The following is a 19,699-nucleotide window of genomic DNA, read 5'->3' as shown; positions in this document are numbered from 1 at the left end:
CGCAAGCGCATTGCACACGTTCTGGATGAGACATTCGAAGAGATTACCGAGGTCGATTACCACGATGTTATAAACCACATCAATGCACTATTCCACATCTAGGCATGCATGCCTAACCCTCCTCTCCCAAAGAGCCCGCACCAAAAAAATTCCTTCCCGGAAAAAAAGCCGCTTACCGGGAACCTTCTCTTCTGCAAGTACCGGCCACTGCGACTGGCTACCTTCCTCCTGGCTCCATGCCTCCAGGGATTCCAGGGTGTCTCCATCCGCCCCACCACCCTCACTCCCGTTTTCCTCCTCCTCCTTCTCCTCCCACCCCGGCTCTGAAGTGTCCATGGTGGTGCTCGGAGTGGAGGTGGGGTTAACCCCAAGTATCGCATCCAGCTCTTTGTAGAATCGGCAGGTCGCAGGGGGAGCACCCGAGCGGCCGTTTGCATCGTGGGCTTTGCAGTAGGCACTCCGCAGCTCCTTCACTTTAATCCTGCACTGCAGGGCATCCCGGTCATGGCCCCTTTCCATCATGTCCTTTGATACCTTCCCGAAGGTATAATTCCTACAGCTGGAGCGCAGCTGGGACTGGACAGCTTCCTCCCCGCAAACACTGATGAGGTCCAGCAACTTGCCATTGCTCCATGCTGGGGCTTGCTTGGCACGTGGAGGCATGGTCACCTGGAAAGATTCGCTGATAGCACTCCACTCCACGCCACGCCTGGCTGAGCAAACAGGAAGGAGATTTTTAAAATTCCAGGGGAATTTTAAGGGCGGGTCACATGCTTAGTTACCTGAGGCCAGGGCAGTAGAGTTTGAACTGATGACCAGAGTGGCTGGAACAGGCATTGTGGGATACTGCTGAATACTTCTGGAGGCCAGTCACAGCGCATTGAGCAGCCACACTGGTGCTGCAGCGCTGCAGCGGCGGCACAATACACGATATTCCTCTTGGGCCTTGGCTACACTGGCGCTGTACAGCGCTGCAACTTGCTGCGCTCAGGGGTGTGAAAACGCCCCCTCCCCCCCAGTGCAGTGAGTGCAGTGCTGTAAAGCGCCAGTGTAATCAGCACCTGCAGCGCTGCACGCTCACTCGCAGCACTGCAAGCTATTCCCCTCGGAGAGGTGGAGTACTTGCAGCGCTGCGAGACGGCGCGACTACACTCGCGCTTCACAAGTGTAGCCAAGGCGTTGGGGAGGTGGAGTACATGCAGCACTACAGCCACGGAGATACAGCGCTGTAAGTGCCATGCCAGTGTGGACAGGGAGTGAGTTACAGCGCTGGGGGAGGCTTTATTGTGCTGTAACTCGCATGTGTAGCCAAGGCCATATAGGTTAATTTTGTGCACAGGTTGATGGTTTTGAGATTTAAAATACACACACACAGAGTATCATCAGTTTTCTTCAGATGAATAATCCTGTCCTCCTTCCCCTAGTTAAACTGTCTAGGTTTTTATATTGCGGCTATCACCACAGTATTTGATTGGAACTGGCTCTACTGCTGTGTTAGCCACCAGAACAGAATTCCACCCAAGGAATCACTCTTTTGGCCATGGGAGAGAAAAGGAGGTGCCATTTTCCCACATCACACCCAAATTAAAAAGAGATGGGGAGAGGAAGCGAAAAGATGCTGCTGTTTCTTCCATCCCTTTTTTGTCCTGTTTGTATTGTTTCTCCTCTTTCTCTTGGTGAGATCACACACTTTGTCATAATAGACTATATAATATGAATTAAAATAGAAATAGTACAGTTTCGGAGGAGGGATAGCTCAGTGGTTTGAGCATTGGCCTGCTAAACCGAGGGTTGTGAGTTTAATCCTTGAGGGGGCCAGTTAGGGATCTGGGGCAAAAATCTGTCTGGGGATTGGTCCTGCTCTGAGCACGGGGTTGGACTAGATGACCTCCTGAGGTCCCTTCCAACCCTGATATTCTATGATTCTAAGCTTGCAGCAAAACCTCTGAATTCCGTAGCTTGTACTATGTTAATTAAGGAAGACCTGAAAGAAAGCTTATATCACTTTATAAATGCACAGTTTCCTTAGGACAGGGGTGGGCAAACTACGGCCCGTGGAGCGAATCCAGCCTGTCAGCCATTTTAATCTGGCCAGCCAGCCATTTTAAACCATCCCTCGAGTTCCCCCTGGGGAGCAGGGTCTGGAACCGCTCCTTGTGGCTCCCAGAAGCAGCGCATGGCCCCCCCTTCAGGCTCCTACATGTAGGGGCAGCCAGGGGGTTCTGCTCTGCACACTGCTCCCGCCCCAAGCGCTGCCCCTGCAGCTCCCATTGGCTGGGAACTGCAAGAGCTGCAGGAGGGGTGCCTGTGGATGGGGCAGCGTGCAGAGCTGCCTGGCCGCACGTCCGCATAGGAGCCGGAGAAGGGACATGTCACTGCTTCCGGGAGCCACTTGAGGAAAGCGCCGCCTGGAGCCTGCACCCCTCAGCCTCCCCACGCGCCCCAACCCCCTGGCCCAGTCCTGTCCGCCTCCCACCCTCCAAACCCCTCGATCTCAGCTCAGAGCACCCTCCTGCACCCCAAACCTCTCATCCCCAGCCCCACCCCAGAGCCCGCACCCCCAGCCGGAGCCCTTACTCCCCGCCCCCGCACCTCCCCCAGCCTGGAGCCCCCTCCTGCACCCTGAACTCCTCATTTCTGGCCCCACCCTGGAGCCCGCACCCCCAACCAGAGCCCTCACCCCCTCTCACACCCCAACCCCAATTTTGTGAGCATTCATGGCCTGCCATACAATTTCTATTCCAGATGTGGCCCTCAGGCCAAAAAGTTTGCCCACCTCTGCCTTAGGATGTTGGGGAGTTCCAAAATATGTAATTTTAACATTTTTTCTATATTCTGTGCTGCCAGAGAATTAATACTAGCAGGCTGCAGACGTCAGAAAGTCTTCTTGCAGGATTTTGATATGGTATGCTGTAGCACATGCTGACCCTGGTTATGCGATCTTCATTCAGAAAAAAATACAAATCTTGTGAATGTTTAAAAATGGGGATGGAGTTTGATAGTTCTATAAAACAACATTGCAGAGGCAGGAAAGGAGAATAACTAGTCACAGAGTAGTAGAAACCAGTCAGAAGGACAGGGATTGTATCTCTGCCTCAGCACTGGCTCCTATAGCAAAACGAAAAGAGTTACTCACTATTAAGCTTGTTTTTGGTATAGGTGGGAATTTGACATCAAGACCTGTCTTTGAATGGGAAAGATCAGATGACAGTTTGTCTGTGAATTTTGATCGGTGAGGTGATAAAGCATCTTGTTTGTTTAATTTGGGAGGGGAAATGGAAACCAGGAGATCTTGGCATAGCCTGTCTGTCAATAGGGAGTGGATTTGGTGATTGGGTTAGGAGTGTTGCGGACCTCATGGCTTCCCAAAGTGGGAAGGAGCAGAAATTGTCTATCTGGTGAACAACCAGGCTAGGAATACTGGAGTTGATCAATGGAGATGCATGCATGAGGAGAGGACACCATGGAGGGGGGGAAGTAGGGGATGCTGGAACAGTGTGTAGGGAAGGGTAGAAGCAGTGTGCATGGAAAGAGAGGCAATAACACTGGGAGAAGATGAAAATATGCAAGGGGGGAAGTATACCTACACTGGGGGAGCAGTATGGAGAAGGTCAATAGTAGCTAAACTAACATCACAGTGAATTCCCTTGTCATTTCAACAGAGGAGGATAGCTTCAAATTTAGGTTGTGTTCTATGGTCAGTCTGCAGCACGCATGCATGCATGCACACATCTTTAATTTTTTCAGTGGACATGGTTTTCACAGATTCCAAGTTCAGAAGGGACCATTGTGTTACTCTAGTCTGATCTGTATAACACAGGCCATACAACTTCCCAAAATAATTCCTAGAGCAGATCTTTTAGAAGAGACATCCAGTCTTGATTTTAAAATTGCCAGTGATGGAGAATCAACCATGACCCTTGCTAAGTTGTTCCACTAGTTAATTACCCTGACTAGTTGGAGTGAGTGGGGCTAAAAGACTGAGCATTTTATCTTCTCCTGGCTTTTTCTGGTCTATTTCACCACGACTATGCATGTCATGGTTAAGCAATTGGGAGAGGACAGTGAGTTTATAGGTTTTATTATGTCTTTACTGCATCACATGATCACACACTCTATGGATTATACTACTGATGGATTTCATCCCAGTATTTCACATCTGATATCCAGAATGTTAGCAGTTCTCTTCTATGCAACAAAGTCCTTAAACTAAAATTCACATTCCCCAGTACTGTGAGGCACCTTTTGATAATGCAGCTGGTAGAATGTTTGCAAGAGTCCTGCTTGAAGCTCACCTCTTTAGAGTGATTCCTCTAAACAAGGATTACATTGCTAACACTGATATTTAAAACAAAACAACCCAGCATGCCAGAGATACATTTCCCTTTCCTTTGCAAACACCACTTTATGTTCTACCACAACGGTCATCTAGCTCTTCTCACCCTAACCATGATCCCACAGACAGTTAGCCTCCCTCTTAAAGTACTCCAGCCTTCACTTGCTATACAAAGTATAGTATAGATCAGCTGGTAAGAAAACCAGCATAAGCCAGTTCAGTCATATATAATAATTCACATTCCAATGAAATACTTTATTTCAGCTCCACTAAACTCCCAGGCTTTTTAAATCAGTTTTGTCACCAAATAATGCAAGCTGTTAGCAAGGTTGAAGAATTTACCAACATCTCTTCAGCTGAAGAGTGAAGTCTGCTAGCCATTCCCTCTGCAATGTAAAAGAATAAAGCACTTGTACTTAATTCTAAGGTGTTCTCAATCAACTTTCTATCTTAATCATTTGTTTAAAATGCTACTTACTGCATCTTTCTTACTCCTCTCCTACCCTCTTTTCCATCCTGGCTTCACTCCACTTTCTTTTCCTTCCTGTCATAGGTCATGGTTTATCCCTTCTCCTTTGTTTTCATTGTCAGTTAGCTTCTTATTTTCTCTCTTTCCTCCACCGCTTTATAACACTTCCCTATATTATGTTCTCTGCTGCTGCCTCTATTTTCTGTTGCTTCTTTCTTCTCCTATTTCTTCCCCCTCTCCCTCAATTTCTCAATCTCTGTCTTTTAAAATCATACATCTCTTTTCTAATTCATTCCATCAGCCTCTGTCTCTCTCCTACTCCCTTACACATCCAGCCCAACTCATTTACCTCCATCCACTCACACACAAGTCTTTAAATTTATCAGAGATCAGGGAACTAAACCTACTTTGATGCAAAAGACTGATGCAAAAGATGTGAGGGCATCATCGCCCAGAGGCAACATCCAGGTGAGAAATAAACCTGTGCCGCAGCTGCTGGGAAAGATTTGTGTGCTGGAATTCTTGATGCTGTCCCTGGACTCTACTCAGGAGCTTTGTCTTTCAAATCCTCTGTGGGGTAGTAGGTGCCTGATAAACTTGAATCCCCAAACTCCTCTGACTACTCAGGAGAAAGAGTATTCTTTTGCTTCTCCCACCACCTCCACCTCCCACCCTAGAATCTGCCGACTGCTTCAAAGATGGATGAAATATCTGCCCCTCCTCTCTCACTTCTAGCTACAACAAGCGGGTGGGGGAGGGTGTATTGTTTTGTTCATCTGCTGCTCTGTCTTTCCTCAGCCTCTAGCTTTTGAGAGGAGGATGGATCTCCACTGCTTTTTCCCTGTTATAGCCTCTGTTTTGGAGTCTTCATACCCCATTAGTGACTCCTCTGTCTGCCTTTGCAGCAGCTTCTAGTTTTCCCAAGCAGCACAATGCATGAATGATTCTTGTCAGTTTCACTGCTGTCCACAGGGCTGCAACTTGGTACTTTCCCAAGATGCAGCAAAGACAATTAAAGCTGTCTGTCTACAGACTTAGGAAGACGTGACTGCATCAATTTGTACTTGGTTTACATCTGGAAAGTTATTTTCACAAACTTAAGGGCTAGAAACCCAATTGAAAAAATAAATACATTCTGCAGAAGTTGGTGACGCTTGTCCAGTAAAGCTATGTACTCTTCCCAGGCATGTAAATGTTTAAAGAAATAGTCATTAGGAACAATAAAATTACTCCTCGCACCTTGTGCCTGATTCCTCCCTGAAGCCATTTCTTCCATCCATCAGGTACAGTCTGCCTCTTGATCTAGAAATGCTGGGGAGGGGAGTCAGAGAAATATTAAACTTATTCTGTTGCAGATAATCTGATAATCTGTAAGTGGACTGGCACAGATCCTAGGTGTTTGAGAAGCCCCCAATAGCCTTTTATCTTGATTTAAAAGTAGTTTAGTTCTTGCTTCTTAATAATTGCATTGCAAAGAGTTCTTAGGATAAGAATAAGATAGAACATAATACTCAAAATATTATAATACTGTTATATAAATCAATGGCATGCTCTCACCTGGAATGCTGTATTTAGCTCATCTCCAAAAAGCTATAGCAGAAATTGCAGGAGCCAGAGACAAGTGACTAAACTGATTAAGGCTATGCTGTCACAGACTTCCAGTGTGATCTTGGGCAAGTCACTCAGGCCTGGTCTGCACTTAAAAGTTGGGTCAGCAGAACTATGGTGCTCAGGGTGTGAAAAATTCATACTCCTGAGAGCCATAGCTCTGCCGACCTAACCCCCAGTATAAGCACAGCTAGATCAACAGAAAAATTCTTCTGTCAAGCTAGCTACCACCGCTGTGGGAGGTGGATTAACTACAGCAACAGAAAAGCTCCTTCTGTCACTGTAGAAAACCTCCACAGAAGTAGCACCCATAGTGTAGACATAGCCTTAGTCTTCCTGCGCCTCAGTTCCCTCACCATAAAATGTGGATAATAGTTACTCTAAATTAGCTGTTGCCACTCAAGAAAGAGATCTTGGAATCATTGTGGATAGTTCTCTGAAAACATCCACAGAATGTGCAGCAGCAGTCAAAAAAACGAACAGAAGCATCATTAAGAAAGGGATAGATAGTAAGACAAAAAATATCATATTGCCTCTATATAAATCCATGGTACGCCCACATCTTGAATACTGCATGCAGATGTGGTTGCCCCGTCTCAAAAAAGATATATTGGAATTGGAAAAGGTTCAGAAACAAAAATGATTAGGGGTAGGGAACAGCTTCCGTATTTCTTCACACAATGCACAGTCAACCTGTGGAACTCTTTGCCAGTGGATGTTGTGAAGGCCAAGACTATAAAAAGGTTAAAAAAAGAACTAGATATATTCATGTAGGATATATTATTATATTATTAGCCAGGGTGGGCAAGGATGGTGTCCCTAACCTCTGTTTGCCAGAAGCTGGGAATGGGAGACAGGGAATGGATCACTTGATGATTATCTGTTCTATTCATTCCCTCTGGGGCACCTGGCATTGGCCACTATCAGAAAACAGGATATTGGGTTGATGGACCTTTGGTCTGACCCAGTGTGGCCATTCTTATGATATGGAGAGTCTTCTGTATGATAAGAGAGAGAGAAGACTAGGACTGTTTAGAGGAGATGAATAAGGAGGGGTATAAGATAGAGATATATGAAATAATGAATGCTATGGAGAAGGTAAATCAACATTTTCTAATTATTCCTTTTTATTATACAAGAACAAGGAGACATAAAATTGGGTCACAATTTTAAAACCGATAAACTTTTACATAATGAATAATTAACTTGTGGAACTCATTGTCACAAAATATCATTTAGGCCAAGAATTTAGTAGGATTCAAAAGAGGAGTAGACCTCTAGACCTTTAGATGAATACAGAGAACATCCAGAATTATGTTACAAAGGATACATATTATAAAGGATATAAATCCTCATTCTTCAGAGCGTAAGCCAGCCCCCAACTGACAGTGTTGGGAAGAAAAACTTTCCCTAGGGGTATTCCATTGTGAGGTTTCTTACCTCTTCCTCTGAAGCTTCTAGTACTAGCCAGTGTCAGAGACAGGATACTGGTGTAAATGGACAACTGCTCTGATCTGGTGTGACAATTCCTATCTTTAAGCTCAACTAAGATAATATAAACTACCTGCTTATATTTAGGGTTGCCACCCAACCTTATTTTTCCATAAGAAGGTCCCAGTTTTAATAGGTCTTTCCCATGGAAAAATCCCACATTTTAATGTAGGTGGAAAAAATATCACTAAAGTGATGTCAAGGTTGTGTGTTTTTTGTTTTTGTCCCTGCAGGATTACATAGTAGAAGTGAGTCCGTTCAAAATTTGTAACTTCATCCAGGGTTTCCAACAATACTATAAACCACAAAATCAAAGCTTAAATAGCTAGTAGTGCAAGTCACTAAAACCCTGCAACAGGCTTGTGATTGGTATCTTTTGGTGCATATTTTTATACTCTTTGTGTGTCAATATAAAATAATTACCTTAATTTAAACTGCTCGACACATTTTTTAGGTTTACATAATTTGTCTTAATATATTTTTAATAAGTTCACATTTGGTGGAACTCCTACAAATGAGTTTCTTATAAAATTGGTCCTTTGAAAGATGCTTTGCCCTAATTTAGTAAGCACCATGTCTCATTTTTCTGAAATACATGTGCTGTATGTTGGAGGACAAGAATCAAACCTTTTTAATAGGAGTTCTGAAAATTGCCAGATCTAATATTTTTTCCAAGATAGAAAGCAATATGTAGATAATCAAACAAATTCTAAGTGATTATAAATTGTTTAATGCATAAAGTTTACATTAGTAAAGTTTTAACTGCTGTCCATAAATCTTAAAAAAGAGTTTATTTTAATCTTAGTATTCTATTGGCATGTACCACCTACTCACGCTTCCGTCTTCTTGTTTATATACACCTCTACCCCGATATAACGTGACCTGTTATAACACAAATTCGGATATAACACGGTAAAGCAGTGCTCCGGGGAGACAGGGCTGCACACTCGGGCAGATCAAAGCAAGTTCGATATAACGTGGTTTCACCTATAACGCAGTAAGATTTTTTGGCTCCCAAGGACAGCGTTATATCAGGGTAGAGGTGTAGTGTATTAAAAAAACCCTAATAAAACTGCAGCCAACTGTTGAGTTGGGCAGTTTATATTTTGTATGAGTGCTAAGGGTAGATTGATACACAAAGATAAATTGAGAGTGCTTTTCATTTCCTGAGAATCACATAAAGGAGACTCCATAATTTATCAGTTAAATAATAATACTGTTGGAAGAGAGAAGGTGAATGAGGTAATATATTTTATTGTACACCTGCTGGGGCTGGAATAGACAAGTTTTTGAGCTACCCAGAGTTCTTCTTCAGGTCTGTGTGGCCATGAATGACAGCTTGGGAAACAAGCAGTTAAGGCTGAAACGTTGCTTTGTTTTGTCTGAACTCTGAATTGGGAAGGGCATGTCTCCCTTACCACGGCAGTTTTATCAGTTTGCATCTCAGCCAGAATGTGGTATATTCCCAGTGAAAATGTACAGCCAAACTTGCATGTTTCTTTTCAAAACATATGGCCTATGGGGGTGTATGTAAGGTGACTAGGCAGACTGACTTTGGAGGTTGATGATGCTAATTATTTTATGCCCTGGTTCCAGTACAGCAAGCCATTTGGCTGACCTCCCCTGTTCCCTGGCACTCTGCCACCCCCCTAAAACTGCTGGTGCCAAGATGAACCTTATGCCCATCTGCAACTGGCTCCCAACACAGAGTCTCCCTATTGAATTGTCATATATTCTGCCATGTATTGGAGTCTGGGGTTGCTCATAGCCCAGAGCATGCCAGTGTGAGAGTCTGGGATCTGAAGTGTTAAAGATTTTACTGTATGTCAGAGCGTGCAGTAAATCATTTGATAGGTGCCAGAGTCCTAGAAAAAGGCAGCTGGGACCAAAATTCATCTCCGGAGGGAGAGTAAAGATATTGGGGGGGGAAGAAATAAAGATCTAAAGCATGGGGGAAATGCTGCTGAAAAGCAGTGGAGGGTCAGGAGAGTGGGAGAATGTTATGAACAGCCTGCTCTGATTGGAGACAATTACTGCCAAATCCTCTTGTCCTGCTTGAAGGCTTCTCTTAACTACCAAATCCTTCCACACCTCGCCCCCTTTGACTATATTTAGAGCAGTCCAGGTTTTCTGTTTTGAAGGTTGGGTCATGCTAATTGTGCAACTGCTGTGTATCAGGTCCGTTACTTTTGTAAGAGCCTGTTTTAAATTGAACTACAACTCCCAGCAGACACTGGGATAACATTCTCACCTAATCATGAGATCATTTCCTATATTACCATCTTGTCAACCAAGTCCAAAACATTTCCTGGTGAACAAGGAAAGATTAGGGAGCTAAGGTGAGCAGTCTAAAAATAACCCTGGAGAATATGGCCAGCAGTGCCGCAACCACAGGTATGGTTAAATGCAGCTAAAATACTGTATTTATTAGTCAAAGGGTTAAAATTCTATCATTCAAAGGTTTTTGCTTCACTGGAATCCCTTTTTAATCTAGTGTCTGCTTTTGTGAAGGCTGTGTTATTAAAAACAAAACCAGGGAAAAATTGATTCACATCTGAAGCTACCTGAATTATTTGAAAAATCAGTATAACATTTAGACTTCCCCAAAATTAGGTTTGTTTTAGAAGTATTACTAAACCTAATATACATACATTGGTGTTCATAATTCTTGCACTTGAATGAAAACAATTTTGGGTGAATTGGATGGCTTTTGAGATTGGTAATACTAATAGGATATAAATGTGGGGTTTTTATTTTTGTGCACTAGTTGAATCTGACACCTCTTCAGTGGTCTGTGTGAAGTGAGCAGGTGTTCCCAATCCAGACTGGGTTAGCATTACAAAGCCAGTCAGCAAAATCATGCCTTTATTGATGGTGTCAGAGGCCAAGAGTTGAACAGTCCTGGAGGCTGAATACTCTCATCCCTTTAAGTGGTTGCCCCAAATCAGGGCAGTAGCACATTGCTGGGGCAGTGGCGGGATGTTGCCCTGCTGATTCCTCTGCAATACCTGTTCTATGAACAAAGGGAGGGTCTCAGTCTCTGAGGCTGTCTGGCATAAACCTGCCATCAGCACTAAATTAATTTAAAAATTAATTTAATTTAAAAAAACAGAATGCAGGGCTCCAGATAGATTAATTTTCAGCTCATTTTAGCATCAATCTCTGACCCGATAGTCTCAGGAGGTAGCAAAATCGGACATCGCTTTTTGTGATCTTGCTTCTTTAATGTAGGAATGTGTGTTAGGAGTTGGATGGGAGGGATATCAGACAGTTATATCCAATGTGAAACCTCCCCTTCCTTTCACTAGACTGTATCTCCTCTAGCTCAGCCAGAAGCTATGAGCTTGATGCAGGAATTCCTGGGTGAAATTTGATAGCCTATGTTATGCAGCAGGACAGACTAGATGATCATAATGGACTCTTCTTGCCTTAACGTGTATGAAACTAGGGAAAGATTTGAAAATCCCTCACACTGTGTGCTGGTGTTGAGACACCCTAATAGCTGAGGGGGGCAGTTTAGCAAATGTTTAGGAGGGGGGATTTGTTCAGTGAATTTGTTCAGTTCAAGACTATAACAGGGTTTAAAAAAGAATTAGATAAATTCATGGAGGATAGGTCCATCAATGGCTATTAGCCAGGTTGGGCAGGAATGGTGTCTCTGTTTGCCAGAAACTGGGACTGGGAGACAGGGAATGGATCCCTTGATGATTATCTGTTCTGTTCATTCCCTCTGGGGCACCTGGCATTGGCCACTGTCAGTAGACAGGATACTGGGCTAGATGGACCTTTGGTCTGACCCAGTATGGCCGTTCTTATGTTCTCCACCTGAAAAGGGTGTAGTGAGGATAAATACATTAAAGATTGTGAGGTGCTCAGATATACAATGATGGGGAACATGTAAGTACCCAAGGGCTTGTCTACACAGGGAAATTTACCAAAATCTCTATCATGAAATAACCTATTTCACAACAGCAAGTCTGGAATAACTTCCCATGTGGACACTCTGTTTTGGAATAAAAGTGATTTTTATTTCTGAGCAATTACTCCACTTTGGAAGCACACTCATTAATCTGGAATAAAGCATCCACATGGGGAGCTATTCTGCAATAGTTACTTTGGTCAATTTCCCTGTGTAGACCAGCCCTAAGATAAATAGAACAAGTGGGTGTGACAAACATTAAGAGGGATGGGAGAAGGAGGACAAGGGTGTCAGTGATAAGAATGTGTTAACATAGGCCTTGGCTACACTTGCAGCTGTACAGCGCTGTGAGTTAAACCTGTCTTCCTACAGCTGAGTAGGGAAAGCGCTGCAGTCTGTCCACATTGACAGCTGCCCAGCGCACTGTCGTGGCCACATTTGCGGCAATTGCAGGACCATTGGGAGCAGTGCATTATGGGCAGCTATCCCACAGAGCACCTCTTCCCATTCTGGCGCTGTGGATTGTGGGAAGGGGGCGTGGGTGCGGGGGATTCTGGGTCCTGTCCCAATGCCCCGTGATGCATCGCTTCGCATCCCAGAAATCCCTTTGTTTCCGTCCACCTTTGGCGCCATCTTTCAATGGTTTCTGTGTAGCGTGATCTGTCTGCGGGAAATGGAGCCCGAACTGCTGAGGCGTATGCTGACGAGTCTCGCCAGCACGTCACTGTCGAACTATTCCTTAAGATCCAAAGTGACAGTGAGAGTGAGGAGTCCGACGATTCTATCAACCTGCGTAATGCGTACGACACAAAATTGCTTGTGGCATTCACGGACATGCTCAGCACCGTGTAACGCCACTTTTGGGCTCGGGAAACAAGCACTGAGTGGTGGGATCACATCGTCATGGAAGTCTGGGATGACGAGCAGTGACTGCAGAACTTTCGGATGAGAAAAGCCACTTTCATGGGACTGTGTGAGAAGCTCGCCCCCACCCTGTGGCGCAAGCACACGAGATTGAGAGCTGCCCTGCCAGTGGAGAAGTGGGTGGCTATTGCAATCTGGAAGCTGGCAACTCCAGACAGCTACCGGTCGGTCGCAAACCAGTTTGGAGTGGGAAAGTCGACCGTTGGAATCGTGTTGATGCAAGTTTGCAAGGCCATTAATCGCATCCTACTCAGAAAGAACCGTGACTCTGGGTAACGTGCAGGACATAGTGGATGGCTTTGCACAAATGGGTTTCCCTAATTGTGGAGGGGCGATAGATGGGACGCACATTCCTATTCTGGCACCACCCCACCTAGGATCCGAGTACGTTAATCGGAAGGGGTATTTCTCTATGGTTCTCCAGGCGCTTGTGGATCACCGTGGGCATTTCATTGACATTAACACAGGCTGGCCAGGAAAGGTGCATGACGTACACATCTTTCGGAACACTTGGCTGTTCAGGAAGCTGCAGGCCAGGACTTTTTCCCCAGAGCGGAAGATCACAGTAGGGGAAGTTGAAATGCCCATTGTGATCCTTGGAGATCCCGCTTTCTCGTTAATGCCGTGGCTCATGAAACCCTACACAGGGAGCCTTGACAGCAGCAAGGAACGGTTCAACTACAGGCTGAGCCGGTGCCGAATGACTGTGGAGTGTGCCTTTGACCGTTTAAAGGGCTGCCGGCGATCTCTGTATGGGAAGCTGGACTTGGCCGAACACAGCATCCCCGCGGTAATGGTCCCCCCGCCCCTCGCGGCACAGTGGCGCAGACACGTTAGCCTGGCTGGGACAAGGACCACAGTGGCTCTCCCGATAAATCTGCGCAAGCGCATTGCACACGTTCTGGATGAGACATTCGAAGAGATTACCGAGGTCGATTACCACGATGTTATAAACCACATCAATGCACTATTCCACATCTAGGCATGCATGCCTAACCCTCCTCTCCCAAAGAGCCCGCACCAAAAAAATTCCTTCCCGGAAAAAAAGCCGCTTACCGGGAACCTTCTCTTCTGCAAGTACCGGCCACTGCGACTGGCTACCTTCCTCCTGGCTCCATGCCTCCAGGGATTCCAGGGTGTCTCCATCCGCCCCACCACCCTCACTCCCGTTTTCCTCCTCCTCCTTCTCCTCCCACCCCGGCTCTGAAGTGTCCATGGTGGTGCTCGGAGTGGAGGTGGGGTTAACCCCAAGTATCGCATCCAGCTCTTTGTAGAATCGGCAGGTCGCAGGGGGAGCACCCGAGCGGCCGTTTGCATCGTGGGCTTTGCAGTAGGCACTCCGCAGCTCCTTCACTTTAATCCTGCACTGCAGGGCATCCCGGTCATGGCCCCTTTCCATCATGTCCTTTGATACCTTCCCGAAGGTATAATTCCTACAGCTGGAGCGCAGCTGGGACTGGACAGCTTCCTCCCCGCAAACACTGATGAGGTCCAGCAACTTGCCATTGCTCCATGCTGGGGCTTGCTTGGCACGTGGAGGCATGGTCACCTGGAAAGATTCGCTGATAGCACTCCACGCCACACCGGGCTGAGCAAACAGGAAGGAGATTTTTAAAATTCCAGGGGAATTTTAAGGGCGGGTCACATGCTTAGTTACCTGAGGCCAGGGCAGTAGAGTTTGAACTGATGACCAGAGTGGCTGGAACAGGCATTGTGGGATACTGCTGAATACTTCTGGAGGCCAGTCACAGCGCATTGAGCAGCCACACTGGTGCTGCAGCGCTGCAGCGGCGGCACAATACACGATATTCCTCTTGGGCCTTGGCTACACTGGCGCTGTACAGCGCTGCAACTTGCTGCGCTCAGGGGTGTGAAAACGCCCCCTCCCCCCCAGTGCAGCGAGTGCAGTGCTGTAAAGCGCCAGTGTAATCAGCACCTGCAGCGCTGCACGCTCACTCGCAGCACTGCAAGCTATTCCCCTCGGAGAGGTGGAGTACTTGCAGCGCTGCGAGACGGCGCGACTACACTCGCGCTTCACAAGTGTAGCCAAGGCGTTGGGGAGGTGGAGTACATGCAGCACTACAGCCACGGAGATACAGCGCTGTAAGTGCCATGCCAGTGTGGACAGGGAGTGAGTTACAGCGCTGGGGGAGGCTTTATTGTGCTGTAACTCGCATGTGTAGCCAAGGCCATATAGGTTAATTTTGTGCACAGGTTGATGGTTTTGAGATTTAAAATACACACACACAGAGTATCATCAGTTTTCTTCAGATGAATAATCCTGTCCTCCTTCCCCTAGTTAAACTGTCTAGGTTTTTATATTGCGGCTATCACCACAGTATTTGATTGGAACTGGCTCTACTGCTGTGTTAGCCACCAGAACAGAATTCCACCCAAGGAATCACTCTTTTGGCCATGGGAGAGAAAAGGAGGTGCCATTTTCCCACATCACACCCAAATTAAAAAGAGATGGGGAGAGGAAGCGAAAAGATGCTGCTGTTTCTTCCATCCCTTTTTTGTCCTGTTTGTATTGTTTCTCCTCTTTCTCTTGGTGAGATCACACACTTTGTCATAATAGACTATATAATATGAATTAAAATAGAAATAGTACAGTTTCGGAGGAGGGATAGCTCAGTGGTTTGAGCATTGGCCTGCTAAACCGAGGGTTGTGAGTTTAATCCTTGAGGGGGCCAGTTAGGGATCTGGGGCAAAAATCTGTCTGGGGATTGGTCCTGCTCTGAGCACGGGGTTGGACTAGATGACCTCCTGAGGTCCCTTCCAACCCTGATATTCTATGATTCTAAGCTTGCAGCAAAACCTCTGAATTCCGTAGCTTGTACTATGTTAATTAAGGAAGACCTGAAAGAAAGCTTATATCACTTTATAAATGCACAGTTTCCTTAGGACAGGGGTGGGCAAACTACGGCCCGTGGAGCGAATCCAGCCTGTCAGCCATTTTAATCTGGCCAGCCAGCCATTTTAAACCATCCCTCGAGTTCCCCCTGGGGAGCAGGGTCTGGAACCGCTCCTTGTGGCTCCCAGAAGCAGCGCATGGCCCCCCCTTCAGGCTCCTACATGTAGGGGCAGCCAGGGGGTTCTGCTCTGCACACTGCTCCCGCCCCAAGCGCTGCCCCTGCAGCTCCCATTGGCTGGGAACTGCAAGAGCTGCAGGAGGGGTGCCTGTGGATGGGGCAGCGTGCAGAGCTGCCTGGCCGCACGTCCGCATAGGAGCCGGAGAAGGGACATGTCACTGCTTCCGGGAGCCACTTGAGGAAAGCGCCGCCTGGAGCCTGCACCCCTCAGCCTCCCCACGCGCCCCAACCCCCTGGCCCAGTCCTGTCCGCCTCCCACCCTCCAAACCCCTCGATCTCAGCTCAGAGCACCCTCCTGCACCCCAAACCTCTCATCCCCAGCCCCACCCCAGAGCCCGCACCCCCAGCCGGAGCCCTTACTCCCCGCCCCCGCACCTCCCCCAGCCTGGAGCCCCCTCCTGCACCCTGAACTCCTCATTTCTGGCCCCACCCTGGAGCCCGCACCCCCAACCAGAGCCCTCACCCCCTCTCACACCCCAACCCCAATTTTGTGAGCATTCATGGCCTGCCATACAATTTCTATTCCAGATGTGGCCCTCAGGCCAAAAAGTTTGCCCACCTCTGCCTTAGGATGTTGGGGAGTTCCAAAATATGTAATTTTAACATTTTTTCTATATTCTGTGCTGCCAGAGAATTAATACTAGCAGGCTGCAGACGTCAGAAAGTCTTCTTGCAGGATTTTGATATGGTATGCTGTAGCACATGCTGACCCTGGTTATGCGATCTTCATTCAGAAAAAAATACAAATCTTGTGAATGTTTAAAAATGGGGATGGAGTTTGATAGTTCTATAAAACAACATTGCAGAGGCAGGAAAGGAGAATAACTAGTCACAGAGTAGTAGAAACCAGTCAGAAGGACAGGGATTGTATCTCTGCCTCAGCACTGGCTCCTATAGCAAAACGAAAAGAGTTACTCACTATTAAGCTTGTTTTTGGTATAGGTGGGAATTTGACATCAAGACCTGTCTTTGAATGGGAAAGATCAGATGACAGTTTGTCTGTGAATTTTGATCGGTGAGGTGATAAAGCATCTTGTTTGTTTAATTTGGGAGGGGAAATGGAAACCAGGAGATCTTGGCATAGCCTGTCTGTCAATAGGGAGTGGATTTGGTGATTGGGTTAGGAGTGTTGCGGACCTCATGGCTTCCCAAAGTGGGAAGGAGCAGAAATTGTCTATCTGGTGAACAACCAGGCTAGGAATACTGGAGTTGATCAATGGAGATGCATGCATGAGGAGAGGACACCATGGAGGGGGGGAAGTAGGGGATGCTGGAACAGTGTGTAGGGAAGGGTAGAAGCAGTGTGCATGGAAAGAGAGGCAATAACACTGGGAGAAGATGAAAATATGCAAGGGGGGAAGTATACCTACACTGGGGGAGCAGTATGGAGAAGGTCAATAGTAGCTAAACTAACATCACAGTGAATTCCCTTGTCATTTCAACAGAGGAGGATAGCTTCAAATTTAGGTTGTGTTCTATGGTCAGTCTGCAGCACGCATGCATGCATGCACACATCTTTAATTTTTTCAGTGGACATGGTTTTCACAGATTCCAAGTTCAGAAGGGACCATTGTGTTACTCTAGTCTGATCTGTATAACACAGGCCATACAACTTCCCAAAATAATTCCTAGAGCAGATCTTTTAGAAGAGACATCCAGTCTTGATTTTAAAATTGCCAGTGATGGAGAATCAACCATGACCCTTGCTAAGTTGTTCCACTAGTTAATTACCCTGACTAGTTGGAGTGAGTGGGGCTAAAAGACTGAGCATTTTATCTTCTCCTGGCTTTTTCTGGTCTATTTCACCACGACTATGCATGTCATGGTTAAGCAATTGGGAGAGGACAGTGAGTTTATAGGTTTTATTATGTCTTTACTGCATCACATGATCACACACTCTATGGATTATACTACTGATGGATTTCATCCCAGTATTTCACATCTGATATCCAGAATGTTAGCAGTTCTCTTCTATGCAACAAAGTCCTTAAACTAAAATTCACATTCCCCAGTACTGTGAGGCACCTTTTGATAATGCAGCTGGTAGAATGTTTGCAAGAGTCCTGCTTGAAGCTCACCTCTTTAGAGTGATTCCTCTAAACAAGGATTACATTGCTAACACTGATATTTAAAACAAAACAACCCAGCATGCCAGAGATACATTTCCCTTTCCTTTGCAAACACCACTTTATGTTCTACCACAACGGTCATCTAGCTCTTCTCACCCTAACCATGATCCCACAGACAGTTAGCCTCCCTCTTAAAGTACTCCAGCCTTCACTTGCTATACAAAGTATAGTATAGATCAGCTGGTAAGAAAACCAGCATAAGCCAGTTCAGTCATATATAATAATTCACATTCCAATGAAATACTTTATTTCAGCTCCACTAAACTCCCAGGCTTTTTAAATCAGTTTTGTCACCAAATAATGCAAGCTGTTAGCAAGGTTGAAGAATTTACCAACATCTCTTCAGCTGAAGAGTGAAGTCTGCTAGCCATTCCCTCTGCAATGTAAAAGAATAAAGCACTTGTACTTAATTCTAAGGTGTTCTCAATCAACTTTCTATCTTAATCATTTGTTTAAAATGCTACTTACTGCATCTTTCTTACTCCTCTCCTACCCTCTTTTCCATCCTGGCTTCACTCCACTTTCTTTTCCTTCCTGTCATAGGTCATGGTTTATCCCTTCTCCTTTGTTTTCATTGTCAGTTAGCTTCTTATTTTCTCTCTTTCCTCCACCGCTTTATAACACTTCCCTATATTATGTTCTCTGCTGCTGCCTCTATTTTCTGTTGCTTCTTTCTTCTCCTATTTCTTCCCCCTCTCCCTCAATTTCTCAATCTCTGTCTTTTAAAATCATACATCTCTTTTCTAATTCATTCCATCAGCCTCTGTCTCTCTCCTACTCCCTTACACATCCAGCCCAACTCATTTACCTCCATCCACTCACACACAAGTCTTTAAATTTATCAGAGATCAGGGAACTAAACCTACTTTGATGCAAAAGACTGATGCAAAAGATGTGAGGGCATCATCGCCCAGAGGCAACATCCAGGTGAGAAATAAACCTGTGCCGCAGCTGCTGGGAAAGATTTGTGTGCTGGAATTCTTGATGCTGTCCCTGGACTCTACTCAGGAGCTTTGTCTTTCAAATCCTCTGTGGGGTAGTAGGTGCCTGATAAACTTGAATCCCCAAACTCCTCTGACTACTCAGGAGAAAGAGTATTCTTTTGCTTCTCCCACCACCTCCACCTCCCACCCTAGAATCTGCCGACTGCTTCAAAGATGGATGAAATATCTGCCCCTCCTCTCTCACTTCTAGCTACAACAAGCGGGTGGGGGAGGGTGTATTGTTTTGTTCATCTGCTGCTCTGTCTTTCCTCAGCCTCTAGCTTTTGAGAGGAGGATGGATCTCCACTGCTTTTTCCCTGTTATAGCCTCTGTTTTGGAGTCTTCATACCCCATTAGTGACTCCTCTGTCTGCCTTTGCAGCAGCTTCTAGTTTTCCCAAGCAGCACAATGCATGAATGATTCTTGTCAGTTTCACTGCTGTCCACAGGGCTGCAACTTGGTACTTTCCCAAGATGCAGCAAAGACAATTAAAGCTGTCTGTCTACAGACTTAGGAAGACGTGACTGCATCAATTTGTACTTGGTTTACATCTGGAAAGTTATTTTCACAAACTTAAGGGCTAGAAACCCAATTGAAAAAATAAATACATTCTGCAGAAGTTGGTGACGCTTGTCCAGTAAAGCTATGTACTCTTCCCAGGCATGTAAATGTTTAAAGAAATAGTCATTAGGAACAATAAAATTACTCCTCGCACCTTGTGCCTGATTCCTCCCTGAAGCCATTTCTT

At 45.8% G+C, this 19,699-nt stretch overlaps 2 protein-coding genes across 3 annotated transcripts in view; both read left to right on the top strand.

The window, feature by feature from the left end:
* The window catches only part of STK25 (serine/threonine kinase 25), a 194,798-nt gene that overhangs the window by 19,950 nt on the left and 155,149 nt on the right, over positions 1-19,699 (top strand). The gene's annotated exons all lie outside the window — the stretch shown is intronic.
* The window catches only part of THAP4 (THAP domain containing 4), a 69,593-nt gene that overhangs the window by 17,252 nt on the left and 32,642 nt on the right, over positions 1-19,699 (top strand). The window contains exon 1 of one of the 2 annotated variants that reach the window (XM_054039889.1): positions 10,210-10,298. The exons of the other annotated variant lie outside the window; for it this stretch is intronic. Coding sequence (XP_053895864.1) covers positions 10,274-10,298 — 25 coding nt within the window. The 5' untranslated portion in view covers positions 10,210-10,273. Of the gene's footprint in view, positions 1-10,209; positions 10,299-19,699 lie in introns of those variants that run through there. 2 annotated transcript variants of the gene reach the window in all.

The sequence above is a fragment of the Malaclemys terrapin genome, chromosome 9 (genome assembly GCF_027887155.1).
Source record: "Malaclemys terrapin pileata isolate rMalTer1 chromosome 9, rMalTer1.hap1, whole genome shotgun sequence".
In the NCBI taxonomy this organism is placed as follows: domain Eukaryota; kingdom Metazoa; phylum Chordata; order Testudines; family Emydidae; genus Malaclemys; species Malaclemys terrapin.
The sequence above is the reverse complement of the archived record's forward strand: the minus strand, read 5'-3'. Positions and strand labels throughout refer to the sequence as shown.